The 19,081-nt window shown below is 49.1% G+C and overlaps 1 protein-coding gene across 1 annotated transcript in view; it reads right to left on the reverse strand.

The window, feature by feature from the left end:
• KIF14 (kinesin family member 14) overlaps positions 1-19,081 on the reverse strand; it is a 49,566-nt gene that overhangs the window by 10,444 nt on the left and 20,041 nt on the right. The window contains exons 9-23 of the mRNA XM_070768742.1: positions 17,887-18,003; positions 16,923-17,038; positions 14,878-15,050; positions 14,009-14,156; positions 13,695-13,758; positions 12,174-12,358; positions 10,031-10,133; positions 8,307-8,467; positions 7,909-8,056; positions 7,126-7,278; positions 5,653-5,779; positions 3,887-3,980; positions 3,240-3,372; positions 1,984-2,084; positions 9-103 (exon numbers count right to left, since the gene is read on the reverse strand). Coding sequence (XP_070624843.1) covers positions 9-103; positions 1,984-2,084; positions 3,240-3,372; positions 3,887-3,980; positions 5,653-5,779; positions 7,126-7,278; positions 7,909-8,056; positions 8,307-8,467; positions 10,031-10,133; positions 12,174-12,358; positions 13,695-13,758; positions 14,009-14,156; positions 14,878-15,050; positions 16,923-17,038; positions 17,887-18,003 — 1,918 coding nt within the window. The remainder of the gene's footprint in view (positions 1-8; positions 104-1,983; positions 2,085-3,239; positions 3,373-3,886; positions 3,981-5,652; positions 5,780-7,125; positions 7,279-7,908; positions 8,057-8,306; positions 8,468-10,030; positions 10,134-12,173; positions 12,359-13,694; positions 13,759-14,008; positions 14,157-14,877; positions 15,051-16,922; positions 17,039-17,886; positions 18,004-19,081) is intronic.

Raw genomic sequence — 19,081 nt, forward strand, 5'->3', positions numbered from 1 at the left:
AAAAGGACCTGCGGAGCCTGAAGAACGCAGGTCCTGGCCCGCGTGGGCCTCGATGTCGTGTAGACAGCCGGAAACCCTCCTGTTGTTCATCAGACTCCTGCTCCTGCAACAACAGACCCCAGCAGGTTAGCAGCTACATTCATACGCCACGTGCAATAACGCTAGAACGCTTGCTGTCAAATATCCTAAAGAAAATGGATATCCATGAGTGTGCTTCCCGTGGAGACATTTTCCTCAAGGGCTAAGTGAATTTGGTCCACTGAATAAGAATTTGACTATCTCTAGGTAGCATTCTAACCCCCACTTTACTGAGCAGAATAAACATCTATAGAATGCAGCTGACCCTTGAATAAGACAGGGGTCACACCCCCTGGGCACGGTCAAAAGCCCACGTGTACCTCACAGTCAGCCCTGGTGTGTGAGGTTCCTCCACATCTGTGGGCCCAACCAACGCCAGGCCTGTAGGGTTTCCTATTGGAAACCCGTGTCCTTCAAGGTCAAACGTCCCGTTAGTCTCGGGCTCTGGACACTGTGGTTGAAGCACATCGGTGAGCTTCTGAGCTCACTGAGCTTAAGGGCCATAGGAAGAGCACGTTGGTGAGCTTCTGGGCTCACTGAGCTTAAGGGCCATAGGAAGAGCGAGAAGTTAGGCAAGTAACTACACTCAGCTGTGAAAGTACTGGGGGGTGGGGGGCAGCCTACGGAGACTCTGGGGAAGGACGCAGCCCCAGAGCCCAGAGGCCCCCCACCCCCAGAGCGGGGGTCAGCCACACGGGGAGGCAGGCAGGTTGCAGGGAGAGAGGGAGGCTCGCGAGGAGGCTGGGCCCAGATGGATTCTGAGCTGCGGCTGAAGGCAACGAAGTTAAAAAGAATGTTACCCAGAAGGACACTGCTCTCTGCGACAGAGAGGCTGTGATACAGTCGCAGTCGGGGGCTCGGGCGTCGCTCAGACCTGGGCTTGAGGACCAGCCCTTCCCTTAGCAGCTGAGGGGCTTTGGATAAGGTTCTCATCTCTTTAAATCCTCGGTGACTTCATCTGTGAACTGGGGCTAAGGAGGGCCTTTGCTGCTCAGCAGACATTCGACACACGCTCCCCGGTGACCATGCTTCCGGTGGATGAACCGCTGTGACCTCCACATCCTGAAAGCTCCCCATCTCCTCCTTGAAGCCTTAAACCACAGGAGCCCCCCATCCGGGAACCTCAGCCTCACCGCGTCCACACCAGCCCCACCTCAGGGCACCCTGCTCCCCTGCCCGTCCCGTGGCCGCATCCTCGTCACCCATGCCCAGGCCCGGGGTCCGGCCTCTAGGATGTGTGTGAAGCCTGCCCTCCCTCAGGTCCAGGCTGGGCCCTTGTCACCGGCCCTGCCCCTGCTCTCCTCCCGCCGGCCCTGGACGACAGGGAGCGCTGGGCCTTTCTCTGGCACCCCCAGACCCAGCAGCCGCAGTCCTGGTTCCAACCACGCTGGGGGCTGGGCCCCGGGGCGAAGGCCCCCTCCAGGGCACGTTCGCCTCTGTAGCCCAAGGGTCGGGGAAAGAGGGGCAGCCGTGCGTCTTGTCTGCCTCAGTTAATAAGCGGCACTTGTCACGCACGGAGGTCCTCGGTCACCACGACTGAGTGCAGAGGCGCTCACACTAACCTGACTGCATCTCACACTCCGCAAACGACGATAAAATATCACAGAGTACACCAGGCTTCTGAGAAAGGCTGACTTAAAGTAATAAACACTGCTCGCTTTTATAGGAAATTGGATTTATGCTAGTCCAAGTTGCTCTTAAAACTTCTATGGTGAAATACTGAGGACTTTTCCTTCATATACTAACTGAACATAAGCAATCTAATGCCCTAACGGCTGTAATCTGATCACTAACACACGGGCTTCCCTCCACAGATACCGCGGTGACAGCAGACAGTTCTTGTGGACAGGGAGTGACGCACGTCTACACCCAGGACAAGAGAGCCAGCAGCGCCCGCACCCTCACCTCCTCCTGGAAAAGGAAGAAACAGGAACATCGGTGATGTCGGGTTCCCACTCATCTTCAGGGTCACAAAAGACATCTTCACCCTGGCTACTCCCATGGCTCTAAGGAAATAAATACAGAATTTCCAGTTACAAAGGGGGAAAAGGTTTAAATACTTCGCTGCATTTATCAAAGCAAAAATGCAGAGAAGTGGATGCTTTTTCAATAAGATCTGCAGATTAATAGGTTCAAATGAGCCAAATTAAAAATGCCTGCACAACAAAATGAAACCCTGGAGATGTCAACATAGCCGGGGGGAAATGTATATGATAAATATAAAATAAAGGTTATTTTTTTTTAAATCAAGGTTTATTATCAAAATATGTCAAGAAAGCTTACAGATGTTAGCTCAGTACTCACACTTCACTTGCCAAAAAATTCAGAGGACACGAACACACCCTTTACAAATAAGCAAACAAATCCTCAGTCACTAGTTATGAAAATGTAAGTTAAACCAGGGACACTGGTAAATGGCAATATTCCTGGCGGGCAATTTGTCGGTGAGAAAAACAGAATAAAAAGTTTGTATTTTTTGGTACAGTGTCAGAAAATGGAAGACAAGGAAATAAGACATTAGAAACCAACGTGCAGAGCTGTGAGTTTTCCAGCAGCAAACCGCCGAAGCCCCCGAGGGCACAGCAGTCAGCTGGGAACACAGGCGTCACCAGCGCCAAGAGGGCCCAGCGCTGCCCTGCGCCACGTCCGTCACACCCTCCTCCCCTTCGACTCACGCGTAAAATTTAAAGATCACGCTGCTATACCTGAACAGATTTAGTACTAAACTTCTCCACACAGCTATGAAAGTGAAAGTGTTAGTCACTACGTCCTGTCTGATTCTTTTTGAGACCCCATGGACTGCAGCCCACCAGGCTCCTCTGTCCATGGGACTTTTCAGCCAAGAATACTGGAGAGGGTTGCCGTTTCCTTCTCCAGGGGATCTTCCCAACCCAGGGGTCAAACCCAGGTCTCCTGAATTGTAGGCAGGTTCTTCATCGTCTTAGCCACCAGGGAAGCGCGCCTCACACAGCTATAAATATATTAAAACCCCCCAAATCCCTTCTACAGGCAAAAGTAAACAAACACATTGTTAATACTGGTTGGTTTGGCTAATGTGGATAGCCTTCTATTAATATTTGTCAAATTTTCCTTAATGAGAACATGTCAGTTTTGTATTTTTCATTTCGAAAGTTTATAGAGATTTTGATGATACTGCAAACCTCATACAGTTCCTTCATTGCCGCAAGCTTAGACTCAAACTTTTCCAGACTCCAGACAGTTGAGACCCCAAGCTGCAGATTACGGACCTGAATACAAGTATCAGAACTGCTTCCTTTATCTGACACCACATGTCTGAAAGAGAAACCAAAGGAAAAAATGCTTCTCCTAAAATACACATAACAAATACACATAACCAAGAGATTCTGGAAATAGAACAACTCCCATAAAACTCAGTCCACCAATTAAGTCTCTCCAGAGTTAAGTACTTCTGTTCTAGTTATAATCAGGTCTAGGATATACTACATACTAAAATAACTTCTTACATAATAACTTTTTAAATTAAAAATTCAATATTGCACATTTCTTTTAAAATGTGGAATACTAATAAATTCTCAACTCAAAAGAAAATTAGTAAATTCCTAAACCAGCTAAAATTAATCTGTTTATAAAATATTTTTAAAAGCCTTATTCACTCCAGAATGACCTCTGAAAGGGGAGTCTGAAGTGCCCCCTGGGGATCCTGACACCTGCTCACTCCTAGCCGGGCACATAGAGCACTAAAGAAACTCAACAACAACAACAAAATCACACAGAGGACAACTAGTTCAAAACAAAGAATGAGTTTACTAACAAGATAACTGCTCACCTGCCAAAAACATAATTCCTGTTTAACCTGCTGCTGATGGCATTGGCTTCCTGAATCATGACGGACAGCTTCATGGAGCTCCAACTGGGCTGCACTGGCAGGAGGCAAGAGAGGAGGTTGAGAACAGGGTATGAGCACCGACACACCCCCGGGCACAGCTCCTGAAACCCGGCTTCGCACGAACGGTGTCAACTGTGCATCAGAGACGGGCAGGGCGCTAACTCGGGGACTTTTCTACAACCCTCACGGCGAGAAAAAACACTCTTCACCCAAAACGAGGTCTCTCACCCGTGGACGCAGGGAAGAAAAGTAGAGTTTACAGACAGGAAATGCCACAGATGCTGCTTTTCCTCCATCATTTCTACAGATCTTCTCTTTTTCCTAATGACTACGTTAAAGCATTAGATGAAGGATACTACAGCTTTAACTTACATAGAACCACAATCCTTTTATATTTTGCCTGAAATTTTAAAAGTATATAGATAGATATAGACAGAGATAGAAATACATCAGGAAACAAAAACAATTTTAGTCCACAATTCCATGTTCCTAATTCAGATTTACGATTTTATCACAGACACTCTCTATGTTGTTCAGTCAAACTTATAACCAGTATTCCATTAGAAGCATTTTTTTCAAAGAATAAAGTTCATTATTCAGGTGAATTAAAAAAAAAATCAAGTATTCGTGGCAAGGCACTATTTTAGGACCTAAGAGCAACAAAAAGATGAATTAACAAAATGTTCTTATCTCTTGCAAGAAACATAAGGAGCATCCCTGCAGAGTAATTTGACATAAACGCTGTGGGGAGAGCCTGGCACCACTACAAGGTCTGCCTCGTGAAAGACAGAGCCTGGCCGACGCCCTGCGGGAACCCGCTGCGCGGCAGCCTGGGGGCCGCCACAGGCCTGGAAGCAAGGCCCTCCAGGAACACCCCCTGGACGCTCCCGGCCACAAGTCACAAGGGGCGGAGCGAGCGGGCAAGGCACGGACCACGTTTGTACGCGGATCCAAACGACGCAAACAGATGTATCTTAAAAATTACGAAATAATCCAGGAAAGTTGAATATGGACTAGATCTCTAGTGAGTATAAGAAACTAATACTAATGTTTTAGTCGTGAGAACAACGTCAGAGTTAAGCTTCAGAGAGTGACAGAGAAGAGGCCTTCTCTCACTTGGAGACACATGGGAACGTATTTGCAGATCAAGTGATAGGCTGTTTGGGTTTTTGCTTCAGAACGCTCCACGGAGGCAGCAGACTGAGCAGGGGCTGGAACAAAACTGCACTTGCGTGGGGAACTGCTGAGGATGGCGAAAAGTATGTAAGGGTTCACTGAAGCAATTTCTGGGCTTTCACAGTTTATTTGAGATTTTCTGTAATTAAAAAAAATCAACTTACATTGAAAACATGCTGTGTTCTACAGAGGAATGTAGAAATGTACAAAAAAATACTTCCAAGTAAGAAAGAAAGTGATGTGTGCAATGACTACACACAACTTAGATAATTCTTATACAATAAGAATTCAGAATTAGATTAAGACATTTTATAAAACATGATACACATGAAAATAATACTTAGAATTCTGTTTACTATTTGATCCTATAAGTAAATATTCTAAAAATAATAGCTCATACAAATTTATCTAGACCCAGAGAAGTCCATTAACACGTAGAATAAAACATTTGAATATGCAAGGATAGCTAACGTCTTAGTAGCTGTATCAAACAGTGCACGTTTAGAGTGCCTGCTAAGGTCTCCACTCACCTGTGAAGGCTTTGCCCCTGTGGCTCTGACTCTGCTGTAGACTCTGCACTTCCTGAGCAATCCTCTGCTTCTCTGTTTCTAGAGCTTCCAGAATTTTTGCGTGGCGAATCCTGTGGTCTTCTAAAGCCTGGGTGACATTCATTCACGTGGAGCCACACACGAGAGCATGCAAAGAGAGGAACTGTGAACCAGATTGGTAACGCCAGCACACGACATAATTCTTGTTCCACAGGACGCATTTTATTAAGCAGGAAAGGCTTTAAAAAACAACTTATACAGTATCTTTAGAAAACAATTTTTTTCCTCCACAAAATCAGGAGGAATTTCTGATGACATAACCTTTTTCTTCCCATTGATAGTATAAAAATCTTCAGGGAAAAAACTACTCAAAAAGCCCACACTCAAGAACAACTGTTGACTAAATTAAACAGTTAAATGAAAACACCACCTAAAAACCTCGTTTGACACCAATAAGCTATCTAATAGTCTACTGGTAATTGTTTTCAAGATGTAAACTGTTCTTAAAACTCTCTGCGGTGGTTCACTGGCCACTCCAGTTCTAGATCTGCTAATACACATGTTCTCACCAAGCTCTGGTAGGGGTATTTTTAGGTTACTGACGGTATCCCTCTCTACCCCCACCTCCACTATAAACTCAGAAAGAAAACAAATAAAGCTGCTGCTTGAGAATCAAACTTGAAGGCACAAGAAGTCGAAGCGGAGATGAGAGCAGGGGCTCTCCCTCCAGGATCAGCGGTGCCTGCTCCGGGGCCGCTCACGAGGGATTCAGGGCCCCCCTCGGAGCCCTGACCCAGCAGTGCTGGAGGCACCGGAATCTCACGTCCCCCAGGCGACGCTGGGCCCCTGGTCCAGCACCTGGAGGGCACCACCCGGAAGATGCCTCCGCCCTCAGAGAGACAAGGGACGCTGGTGCCCCAGGGCTGCCCGCTGCTCCTCCTGTCCTGGTGCCGGGACGCAACCAGTACAGGAGTGAGCCGCGCCTTCTGCCCTGTGCCGTAGCGTCCCTCGGCATCCGTGTGACGGTGTGATGCTGGGGGAAAAGGGACACTTCAAGGGAGACCCCGGTCACCCTCAGACCTGGAGCTGGCCATAGCCCTCAACAGAGCCTAAGTTCTTTAAAACAAAATCCAGGGACTTCCCTGGCGGTCCACGGGTTAGCAATCCACCAGCCAGTGCAGGGGACACGGGTTCCATCCCTGGTCTGGGAAGACCCTACGTGCTGCGGGGCAGCTGGGCCCGACGCCACCACTACTGAGCCCGCGCCCCTAGATTCCACGCTCTGCAACGAGAAGCCCCTGCAATGAGGAGCCCGCACTCCTCACCCAGAGATTAGCCCCTCTCGCTGCAGTGGAGATGCAGCACAGCCAAAAATAAACAAATGGACAAATAAATACTTTTTTAAAAATCCAGCTTTCCCTCCAGACAGTCACACTAGCTGCATGATGAAGTCACCTGCTTTGTCGCCAGGGCCTCCATTTCCAGCCGCTTTCTGTTGACATGAATTTCCTGCTCAAAGCGCTGCTTCGCTTTTTCCAGTTCCTCAATTTTGTGATTCGCCTTTTGGTTATTTATTTCCTGGATCTTCTTCCTTTGAGATTCTTCTTTCTTTAAGCAACAATAGTAAAAAGTAAATAGGGCAAAAATACAGAGCAATTCTTCAAAAACAAGATCAGTCAGTAAAGAGTCTGCCTGCAATGCAGGAGACCAGGGTTCAATCCCCAGGTCAGGAAGAGCCCCTGGAGAAGGAAATGGAAACCCACTCCAGTATTCTTGCCTGGAGAATTCCACGGACAGAGAAGCCTGGTGGACTAAAGCCCATGGGGTCGCAAAGAGTCGGACACGACTGAGCAACTAACACACAAATAGGGCAAAAATGTAGAACAATTCTTGAAAAACATCAAAAAAGTACAAAAGTTCCATTTTTAAAATCAATGCACAAGAAATTGACTCAGGGATGGAAAAGGGGCCCTGGAGCGTCTCCACCTCGTCTAGGTTGACTGACCGACTGGAAAGAACCCCACCACTCGCCCACCCTCCCGACCGCTGGCCCCTGGACGGTTCGGGGAAGCTGATGTCCAGCAGACAGGAGAGCCGAGGCCCGAGGAGGGGATGGAGCCCCTTGGTACCTCCCCTTCCCCGAAAGCCGCGTTTCCCCCGGGACGCCCCAGGCCCACCTAGAATCCTAAGTTCACTCGGGACACCCTGACAGGGAAGGAAGACAGCTCGGCCTCCTACCAGCTCCGCCTCCAGCACTTTGATCTTGCTCTCGTACGCAGCTTTTTGAGAGGAGAGCTCTTGCTGGGCCATCTCTTTCACGATCTGGATTCCTTGCATCATTTCTTCCTTGGCTCTCACCTGCGCCTCCTTTATTTCTGCCTCAAGCCTGCAAGGCAGCGAACAGTCACAGCGTGTGCCGTCAGCCTTCACACCAGAGGAGCTCTCAACTGATTAAGATGTTTTCAGTTAAACCAAAGTTCAAACCTCAGAACTTAAATTTCGGACTTTCTCTCAAAAGCATTCTTAAATGTTTATTAGCTCGAGAACTGTTTACACAAAATATAAAAGAGAAAATATAAAAGGATGAAAATTCGCTTATTTCTAGGCCACTCCGCTCTACACACACGAGTACTCACTGTAACCTCTGGGCCGTCAGCAAGTCGTTTTTGGCCGACTCAAAGTCTTCTGGGCGCTTGCTCACAGGATTCTCTCTGCTGGGTGGCTGCTCCCCTTTCTGGACTTCCATTGGGTGATTAAATCTAAAATAATGATCGCCACCAAGAATCACCCGATCACCCTAAGGCACACAAAAAATTGACCACTGGAGGTGAGTCCAAACCAAAAATCACCATGGGACAAATCGCCGTGCTCAACAATTCAATGCAGTCTAGTATCACTAACGATGAACACAAGAATCACAGCAGCTAACGTTTATGCAATACCTGAGAGAGTCAATTCCTAGGCAGGCTGATAAGAAGCCCAGGGTCCCCGAGGAGGAGAAAGGGGTCTGGGGGTCTCGAAGAGGAGATAGGGGTCTGGAATTCCCAAGGAGGAGGAAAGGACAAACATCTGTTTTTCCTCTACATTCCTTACTCTTAGTCACATAAAATGTTTTTTCTTTAAGCCCAGAACTGGGCTCCCCAGGTGGCACTACTGGTAAAGAAGCCGCCTGCCAGTGCAGGAGACACCAGAGACCTGGGTTCAGTCCCTGGGTTGGGAAGACCCCTGGAGGAGGAAACAGCAACCCACTCCAGTATTCTTGCCTGGAGAATCCTATGGACAGAGGCTACAGTCCAAGAGGCTACAAAGAGTCGGAGGAGACTGAACACACAGGATGATACAGAACTGATGATTACACAACAAACAACTCAGTTTAAACTCTATACTGAGGATTATATAACAACAATGTATCCTGCTGAGGACAGTTTCTCCTTCCTGAAAACCTTCTGGCTAATCCTGTTATCTTAAAATGTAAACTATGGGAGCGGGTCTAGTAAGATGTTTACAACCTTGAGACACTCTTTTAATTTACTGTAATAACCAGTTAAAAAAGTATATAGCTCCCTTGCTAACACTGGAAAGGGGCGCTCTCCGCCCCCCTTCTGAGTCTGTGTGAGAAGCTTCCTCTGTCCCTTTTTCACTTTAATAAAACTCTGCTTCACAAAAGCTCTTGAGTGATCAAGCCTGGTCCCTGGTCCTGAAGCTCAATCTTCTTCGGAGATCATGAATCCGACATCATTCACCGTAAGCTACCGCACAGTCCATAAGCCAAGAACTGGGGCAGACACGCTGCCTACGTGCCTATTATTAACCCGACTCTAGGAATGAGGACGCTAATAGAGCACAGAGGCCGACAGTCACGGCGCTAAGCACCGGCTGAGCTCAGTCTGCAGACACTGCTCTAAGAACCGCGCACAAGCTAATGCTTCCAGCAGCCCCATCTCCACCCTCCCTGGGAGACAGAAAGACAGACACCATGTGGCCACAGGCCTCGCCTCGCCGGCAACAGCATTTGTGCCTGTTCCCCTAATGTCGTCATTAAAGTCCTGGGGAGGGTAACACACAGTCACCTGGGCTGAATAACGTCTCAAAGGTCAAACAGCAGCTGGCAGGGCTGAGGCTTTGACCCAAGCCCAGCTCTGCCCCGGACATGTAACGGTGCTGCCTGGGCAGCTCCCAGGGGCTGGTCTCTGCACAAAGGCAGGCGATTTGTGAAACACCAGGAGAGAGAGTGTGAGAGCCAGAGAGTCCTCCCCCTCGCTCTCTGCTGATCTCACAGAGGAGAGAACCAGGCTCAGCAAAACTGAATCCCGTGCTCAAAGCGCAACAGCTTCTTGCGTTTCAGCAGCGGCCAACTTACATGGTGCAACACTGTCGGCTCCGAAATCAGTTTTCCGTTTACGTATGTCTTTGCTTCCCCGGCCGGGACGATACTCACTGTCCCACTGGAATTGGTGATGGTGCTGTGAAGACAGGGAGCCCGTGGTTACGGTGATGGACAGACTGACGAGGAAGGAAAAGCAGGACACGTAATGCTCCCTGGGGTGCTCCTTCAGTGAGAAGGTTCCTGTCAATTTATGACAATAGTAACGTACAAGAATCCCCTTATTTTCCTTCCATTAGATTTTACCTTTGCTGAAAAAAGCCTGGCTTCTCTAACAATTCTATCCAGCAGTGATAGGAAAATTTTTCATTGTATGTATTATGATTAAAACTACTTAAAAAAACACTAACCCCTCTCCTCCCAAAATGAAAAAAGAATACACAAACATTAAGGGAAAATACATTAAAATACTTACAAGCACTGACCCATGTACTCTAACCAAGGGCCAGGCGAGTCGGGGACTTCCTGGCCCCCTTCTGGACTCTTCACTCTTTGGGGGCATGTTCTGTATCTTTGCCACAAGTGTAAATAATGCTGGACTTATGTGGTACAGAAAACAGTTAAGAGAAGACCAAGAGGAACTAAAGATCAAGGAGCCAAACCACACCAGGTACAAAGACATCGTGGAGCTCAGATGACCAAGACCACGCGATATTAGTGAGAACACGCACTCTGTATCTTTAGAAACTTTTTTAATGTGAACACCACATTAAAAAAAAAAATCCACATCTTATTTAAGATATGGTACTGGTAGAATTGGTTATTCACAAGGAAAATAAATGAATTTAGATCTCTACTTCACAGCAAACAAAAAATTCCAGACTACTTAAGGATTTAAATGTGAAAGCAAAATTTCAAAACATTTAAAAGAAAATTTGGGAGACTGTCTCTATAACCTCAATACAGAAAGGGTTTTTTTTAACAAGACACAGAAACTGACAACCATAAAGGAAAAGATTCGCTTGTGTGATATACTAGGAACTTTGATCCATTGAAAGGTACCATAAGAGAGAGAGATGAGCCACACGCTGGAAAAGCTATTTACAACGCATGAAACTCACAAAAACCTGCCAACCAAGACACAGAAAGGTCTGCTACAAATTATGAAGGAAAAAACAATACAATACAATTGAAAAATGGACAAAAGACATGACCAAGTTACAAACAAGTTACAAAAGAGCAAGCAAAATTGGCCAAAATATGTGAGGATTACTAGTCAAAGAAATGCAAACAAATGCCCACCGAGTCGCCAGTTTGCATCCACCCAGCAGTGCTAAGTGTTGGCAAGGATCTGAGGGTAACAGGAAGTCTGAGTGCCAACTGTGGCAGAACTGACGATCATTCTGGAAAGCAATCTGAAATCACCTCATAAAAGTGAATACGCACATATCCTGCAGGCTGCTCTCTCCCCTCCTAGACACACGCTTAGGGCTGCTTCCCAAACTTGGGAATTATCGTGACACGGTAACTGCAAAGTCGCCACGCTCATACAGCACGCGGGGCAAACAGAAGGGCCCAGGCGCCAGGCTGCCCCAAGGGCCGTCTCGCATGTTGACACTCCAGGGACGCGCTACCCGTTTGTACCAGGAGACGTGTCCACGCGCTCACAGCAGTGCTGTGGGGGTGGAATGTGAGAAACCACCGAACGTCTACCGACAAAATAGACCGGTAACTGCACACCAACGTGACACTCTGCAGCCGGGAAAACGCAGGTGTGTCAACAGAGACAAGTCATGAAAACACACTATGGAGCTAACACAGTTCACACGAACCGTCACCCCAGCAACACACGCAGCATCGCTCCACTCACAGGAGCAGAAGTTTAAATTCATCATCCAACCAAAACTCCAGCCTTAATGATGGATAGAAGTGTCATGCCTGAGACTGTAACTCCAGGAAATGACCCCGTGGCCACATCACACGCACAAAACAGAAACGCAGCAACACCACCCCGACGTCACTCCTCATAGGAGAGCAGAGGACCTGCCGTCCTCACGGAACGCCCCCACCGTCGGCTTTCCTGGCCAGCAGAGGCCCTCTCAGAGTTACACACCAGCGCCTCAGCGTGAATGGAGACGTGTGGGAAGGGAGCTGCAGGGGGCAGATCTGAGGGACGCACCAGTGGTCGTCGGCAATCAGCACGCCCGACAACTGAATGTCGTGGCTGGAGCTTGGTCTGTACTTTCCGACCGTGGTTGTCCCCTCTTTTATCATGTATAACAGGATCTCCGACAGCTGAGGGTCTTCGTTGAGGTTGACCAGGTTTGGCAAATGGTTGTCCATTTGAAAGGTAATTCCTGCTTTCTAGTACAAGTCAGAAAAATAGTTAACCTTGATCAGGAGCATGAAACTGTTAAACCCACCTAAAATGAAAGGTCTGTGTTAAACGTGAAAGTCACAGGACATGTGACTTGGTAATTAACGGTCTCTTAGACCCTCTCCTCCCGACGGCCCCGTAAGTGTGGCTGGCATACCTCTTAGAAGCCTCGCAGGGTGACGCTGACCCTGTGTCCCTCACCACCCTCAGCCCACTCGGGGCTCAGCCTGGTGTCTCCATGCACCTGTCCTCACCCGCAACCGTCCACAGCGGGTCGGGTCCTGAGACCGCGTCTCTGCGGCCACCACCAGGTCCCCGTACCGTGACAATAACCTCCTGATCGCACGATGCAGGATGCACCTTTCAGGCACCATTCCCCACTTCCCTGTCTACACACACCTCAGGAAAACCCTCTTGAGCCTGTCAGCTTCCCTCCTTTCCAGCCCCTGCACCCAGCACCCCCACCAGCCAGCCCACCCACCGCCTGCCCCAAGCTCTCGTCACCTCCTCCCGTAACCCCAGCCATAGCTCCGAGATGGGTCCCTTTCCCGGCCTTCCTCTTCCCTCCCTTGAACCCTCTCTCACACCCTCACCAGGAGAACCTGTCCAGACCCAGGAGGATTGTCCCTGTCCTTCCACCTAAAAGCCACCATGGCCCGCCCACTGGTCCTCACTGCATTGTGGCCCAGCTGTGCCCCCCTCTCCAGTCTGACCCATCCCAGCAGCCACGCATCTGTTCCTAACTCTCAGGGCATCAGGCTGCATCTTTGCTTAGACGTTTAGACTTTGGAAACCAACAAGCTCCTGCTCACTGTACAAGATTTTGCTTAGTTGTCCCTTCTGTTTGAAGTCCTCCCAGTGACCGCCCTCATCATGGGGAATTACTGCTGCTCCTCGGCCACTGCATTAGGGTGACTCATACGGCACAGTGTGAGTGCCCACCAGTGCCCACCACTGTGTACCTAATAGATGGCACATGCGTGGTTTCACCCTCCAATCACACGACACTTCAGTAAACCTCCCTCTGGGTCACACGTTCTCTGGATTCACCTCGGCCTCCCCAGGCCTGGCACAGCAGCAACATGTGACATCTGTTGAACCGATTGAACCAACGTGAAGAGAACTAGATTGTTTGTATTTTAACTTTCCAACCAGCTCACAGGCTCTAAGCCATCACAATCCTGATCTTAAAGCTCCTCACAAGATTCCCTCTAAGATTTTGCTCCGTACAGTTGGTATACAATGAGCATTTGAGAAGTTATATCTGCATATTTACTGGCATATCTCTTTGCAAATCTTCAGTTTAGAGAGCTGAAATGATACCTGTAACTCCTTTGTTACTTGAAGTTTTCTTTTTTCAGCTTGTTCAAGTTTTTCTTTCCACATTCTTTTCAAAGAAAAACAAAAGAGTTTAAAAGGGTTAAAAAAATATCTAGATATATAAATGATTAAGAATCAAGAGATAATCAACAAAACTTAGAAAACCACTCAGGAGTATTCAAACATCATGGTCTGGGGATGAGCTGCTCCACTCGTATGGGAGGGAGGGGTGCCTCCCCGCCGGCCCCCCTCCCACCCCCACCAGCCCAGGGAGCCCGGGCAGCACAGGGTCTGACTGCCTGGGGCCCAGAGCCCACCTCTGCATGTTTGCCATGTCTCTCTCCTGCTGATGCAGCTTCATTCTCAAGGATGCTATTTCTTGCCGGCAGAGCCTGTACCGTTCAGGGTCAATGTTCTGACTGCTTCTTTGGGCAGCTCTTAACTTTTCAATTTCCGCTTTCAGTTCTAAACATTTGTAAAAAAGGGCCTGATTAATAACATTTGATATACAGTCCACTAGACATGAACATCTGCTCTTCCATTTGAAATCTTAAGAACCACTAAGTGAAATTTTACTTTAATTACTTACAAATCCCTACCTAGCCTTAACCTGAAAAACCGCTCCCCTGTTAATGAATCCCTCCCTCTTAGCAGGATGGCCACGAAATGTATTCTCCAACACAGGGCACCTGAGGGGGACCGGGCACCCATCTGGGACGGCAGGTGCGAACCAGCCCTGCCCCGGCACACCGTACCCATAAGGACTGGGGACAGAGATCAAAGGTTTTCCCAGCTGGAATTCAGAAGACCTACGTTTAATGGAAATGGCCCCACTGGTAGAAGAGAGCAGATGCAAAGGGGGAAAGACTGAGCGGGAGCCAGCCCGCACCCGAGGGCGCCATGCACCATCGAGCCGCGGCGGGAGGGACGCAGGGCTGGGGAAGCGCGGGCTGCGGCGCTGAGGGCGGGGCGCCGCTGCTCCCAGAGCCCCCCGGCCCGCCCCATCCCCGGCCCCGCCTGCCTGCTCCCTGCGCGCTCGGCGCCGGCCTTCCGGGAAGGTGACGAGGCGCTGCTGCAGCCAGCCTGAGAGGAAAAGCCTCGGCTCTAAAACCGCTTGTTTTCACGACTGGAGTGAGTGAGTGAGACGAAACTCCCGCCCAGCGCCCTTCACGTCCGAGCCGCTCACCCCGGATGAGGCCGGCGCTCAGGTCCTCGTTGACCCTGGCGGCGGTGACGATGCTGCGGGCCTGCGCCGCGTACCTCAGCGTGCTCAGCGTCTCCTCCACGCTGCTGCCCGCCGGGCTGACCGTGGCGACCATGGCGGTTTTCGAGTTTCCGCTCAGACTCTCCTTCAGCAGCCTGCGCGGAGAACAGCCCCCGTCAGACTTGGCGTCCGCGGTGACCTCACGACACCGGGCGCGGGGCGGGCGCAGCGCCCAGCGGTGACCTCACGACACCGGGCGCGGGGCGGGCGCAGCGTCCGCGGTGACCTCACGACACCGGGCGCGGGGCAGGCGCAGCGCCCAGCGGTGACCCCGCGACACCGGGCGCAGGGCGGGCGCAGCGCCCAGCGGTGACCTCACGACAGCGGGCGCGGGGCAGGCGCAGCGCCCAGCGGTGACCCCGCGACACCGGGCGCAGGGCGGGCGCAGCGCCCAGCGGTGACCTCACGACAGCGGGCGCGGGGCAGGCGCAGCGCCCAGCGGTGACCTCACGACAGCGGGCGCGGGGCGGGCGCAGCGCCCAGCGGTGACCCCGCGACACCGGGCGCGGGGCAGGCGCAGCGCCCACCGCGGGACAGCGGGCCCGGCGCCCCCTCACGCAAAGGCCGCGGGCAAGGCTTCTGGACTCGCAGCTCTGCGTAGGTCTCTGAGCACTTGATTTCCTCCCACGCTTTCTATGTTGTTTTGTGAAACAACAGTCTGTGCAGAGATTTTAAAATGTGGGTAACTATCCTATCCTTAGTGAAATTCCTCTCCCCGCACTAGACTGGGAACTGCTTCAGGGAGGGACCGTGCTGGTGGTCTTTGGGTTTCTGGAGCCACCATGATGGTTCAAAGCACCTGCTTGGAAGTGCAGAAAATGATGGATGAACATTATAAACACAAATTTTGTTCTCTGTTACTAACATACGCAAAACCCTTATTTGAGAGGGGAAAAACAAGCATGAGACTAAAAAGCCTATCTTTACGAATACAGAATGAATCAGTCTCAACTTTCAAAAGTTATTCTTAATTTTCAAGAGGCATTAAAGAAAATCAGACTGTTCTCTGACAGGTTTTGAGGTGGCGATTACAATATAATAAAGTATATAAAGATACGCTGCTGTCAAGGAGAGAGACGTCCTTCTCAACACTGAATATTAAATCTACACAGATGTAATCTAAACGGAACATATCTGAAGTTACATACGCACTCATTCATGAATACTTTTTGAACCAGCCAGTGTGTGCTGAGCTTCACTTTACACACACAGTCGTGTGTCTGGTGACACCACACGTGCTCAAACATCAGGCACGAATAACAGCAAACACAGAACAGAGGCCGACATGACGCAGCACACACCGCCCATCAAGAGCTTCTGTGTGTGCAAGCTCAGTTACACAGCCATGCCCGACTCTGCAACCCCATGAAGGGACTGCAGCCCCGGTTCCTCAGTCCATGGGATTTTCCGGCAAGAATACTGGAATGGGTTGCCATTTCCTTATCTAGGGGACCTTCTCAGTCCAGGGATCGAACCTGTGCGTCTCCTGTCTCCTGACGGGCAGGGGGGCTCTTTGCCACTGCACTGCCTGGGCAGCCTCCCAGAGCTTTACACCCACCATCGACCCTCACCATCCCAGGGGCTCAGTGCTGAAGCATCTGCTGGCCAACGCAGGAGACTAGGGTTCAGTCCCCGGGTCAGGGAGATACCCTGGAGGAGGAAATGGCAACCCACTCCAGTGTTCTTGCCTGAGAGTCCCATGGACAGAGGAGCCTGGTGGGCTACAGTCCACCAGCAGACTGCAGTCAGGTATGACTGAGCGACTGAGCACACACACACACAACCCTAAAAGACAGGTCTGGATATCCCCTTATTACAGGCGAGGAGACAGGTGGGGGGGCTAGCAAGGTCAAGCCCAGGTAGCCTGGCTCTTGAATCCATACGAGAGTTACATGAGTCGGTCTATGCCCCTTTCCCACACTACTCTCTGTATCTTGTACATTCTTTACTCTTCAAGAGCTACTTGCCATGTGAGGACAGACTCGCGGTAAGGAATGAACACGCTCCGCCCGCCAGCCTGCTCGGACAGTGCAGAGATGACCTTGCCCAGGGTCAGCAGCGACTTGTTAATGCTCACGCCTTCCTGGGGACAAGATCAAACATTTTAATCAAACGTAACTGCTCCAGAATAAATTTGTTTCACAAAATATATTTCTTCCCTAATTGCTCCTTGGAAGAAAAGCTATGACCCACCTAGACATCATATTAAAAAGCAGAGACATTACTTTGCCGACAAAGGTCCATCTAGTCAAAGCTGTGGTTTTTCCAGTAGTCATGTATGCATGTGAGAGAAGGACTATAAAGAAAGCTGAGCACAGAAGAATTGATGCTTTTGAACTGTGGTGTTGGAGAAGACTCTTGAGAGTCTTCTTGGACTGCAAGGAGATCCAACCAATCCATCCTAAAGGAAATCAGTCCTGAATATTCATTGGAAAGACTGATGCTGAAACTGAAGCTCCAGTACTTTGGCCACCTGATGTGAAGAGCTGACTAATTGGAAAAGACCCTATTGCTGGGAAGGATTGAAGGCAGGAGGAGAAGGGGAGGACAGAGGATGAGATAGTTGGATGGTACCACCAACTTGATGGACATGAGTTTCAGTAAGCTCTGGGAGTTGGTGAAAGACAGGAAAGCCTGGAATGCTGCAGTCCATGGGGTCACAAAGAGTCGGACCTGACTGAGCTACTGAACTGAACTGATAATCACTGAGTAAATACTTTCTTTCAGAATCTGCCAATTTCCTTTGGATTCAAAGTCTACTGTTTCTGAAAGCAATCATAACCAAGAACTATGGGTTCCTTTTTGAGCCTCAGACTGCAGTCTATGAAGTGCAGGTTCAGAGAGGGGTTTTTTTGGTTAAGTATGCTGAGCTTATAATCTCCTAAAAACAAGGCACAGGACTGAGCTTCCCAACACGAGGCGGCACTTTACCTTCAGCCGCTCCCCGCTGGTCCCGGTCGCTGAGCACCGCTCGCTGCCAGCCAGGTCCACGAGGTTTATGCGGCTCCGAATTCTGTGGTCCAGCTCCTCCCCCTCCACAAATTCTGTCTGGAGCAAGAGGGCATTAAAATAATACATCATAAGTTCTATCATGACTTGCCATCACCATAAGTCTGCAAAACAGGAAGTTACACAAGATTGCAAACACAAGGGATAAAGACACTGTGCTTCCTTGACTCCATGACAGTTTGTCAGAACACACCGAGCAGTGCTTAGACTGTGCCAGAAGAAGAGAGACGACTTTAAAGGGCTAAACCTGTAACTACTCAGTTACATGAAGCAGAATAAGAGAGATGACTTTAAAGGGCTAACCCTGTAACTACTCAGTTACATGAAGCAGAATAAGAGAGATGACTTTAAAGGGCTAAACCTGTAACTACTCAGTTACATGAAGCAGAATAAGAGAGACGACTTTCAAGGGCTAAAGCCTGTAACTACTCAGTGACATGAAGGAAACAACAATAAATAGAGAAGAAGTGTAATTTATAAAAGCGTTGTTTATCCCAGCACTGAAGTAGCAAAATGTTTAAAAGCAACATAAATGTCCAACATCAGAGAAAAACCTAGGACTTTTGATAGTCAAAGGAATACTATGTAGCTATGAAAAACAATATTTTGCAAATAATTTTAAAGGCATGAAATTGTTACAGATTTTGTAAATTTGTGATGTGTGATTGTAAAACAATTGAAAGATTATATACCAAACTGTTGAGGGGGTTTATCTGAGTAGTGGAACCTATGGCTAAATTTATTTTGGCCCTGCTGGGTCTTCACCGTGGCTCATGGGCTTCTCAAGTTGCAGCATGCAGGCTCTAGAGTGAGACAGCTCAGTAGTTTTGGTGTGCTGGGTCTTAGCTGCAATATATGGAATCAAACCCGGTCCCCTGCATTGGGAACGCAGAGTCTTATCCATTGGAACACCAAGGGAGTCCCTACATTATCTAAAATCCTTTACTTTCTGAGATGTCTTTTCAAACACAAGTATTATGTACTATTGATAATATATTACCATACACTGATATGACGGGAGTCATCGTGTGTATGCGCTAAAACCCAATTATGTTACATACTTATGTGACTATGCTTTTACCTTTGATTTAAAGGAGGAAATAGGGACAACATACAA

Source organism: Bos indicus, chromosome 16, assembly GCF_029378745.1.
Source record: "Bos indicus isolate NIAB-ARS_2022 breed Sahiwal x Tharparkar chromosome 16, NIAB-ARS_B.indTharparkar_mat_pri_1.0, whole genome shotgun sequence".
NCBI lineage: Eukaryota > Metazoa > Chordata > Mammalia > Artiodactyla > Bovidae > Bos > Bos indicus.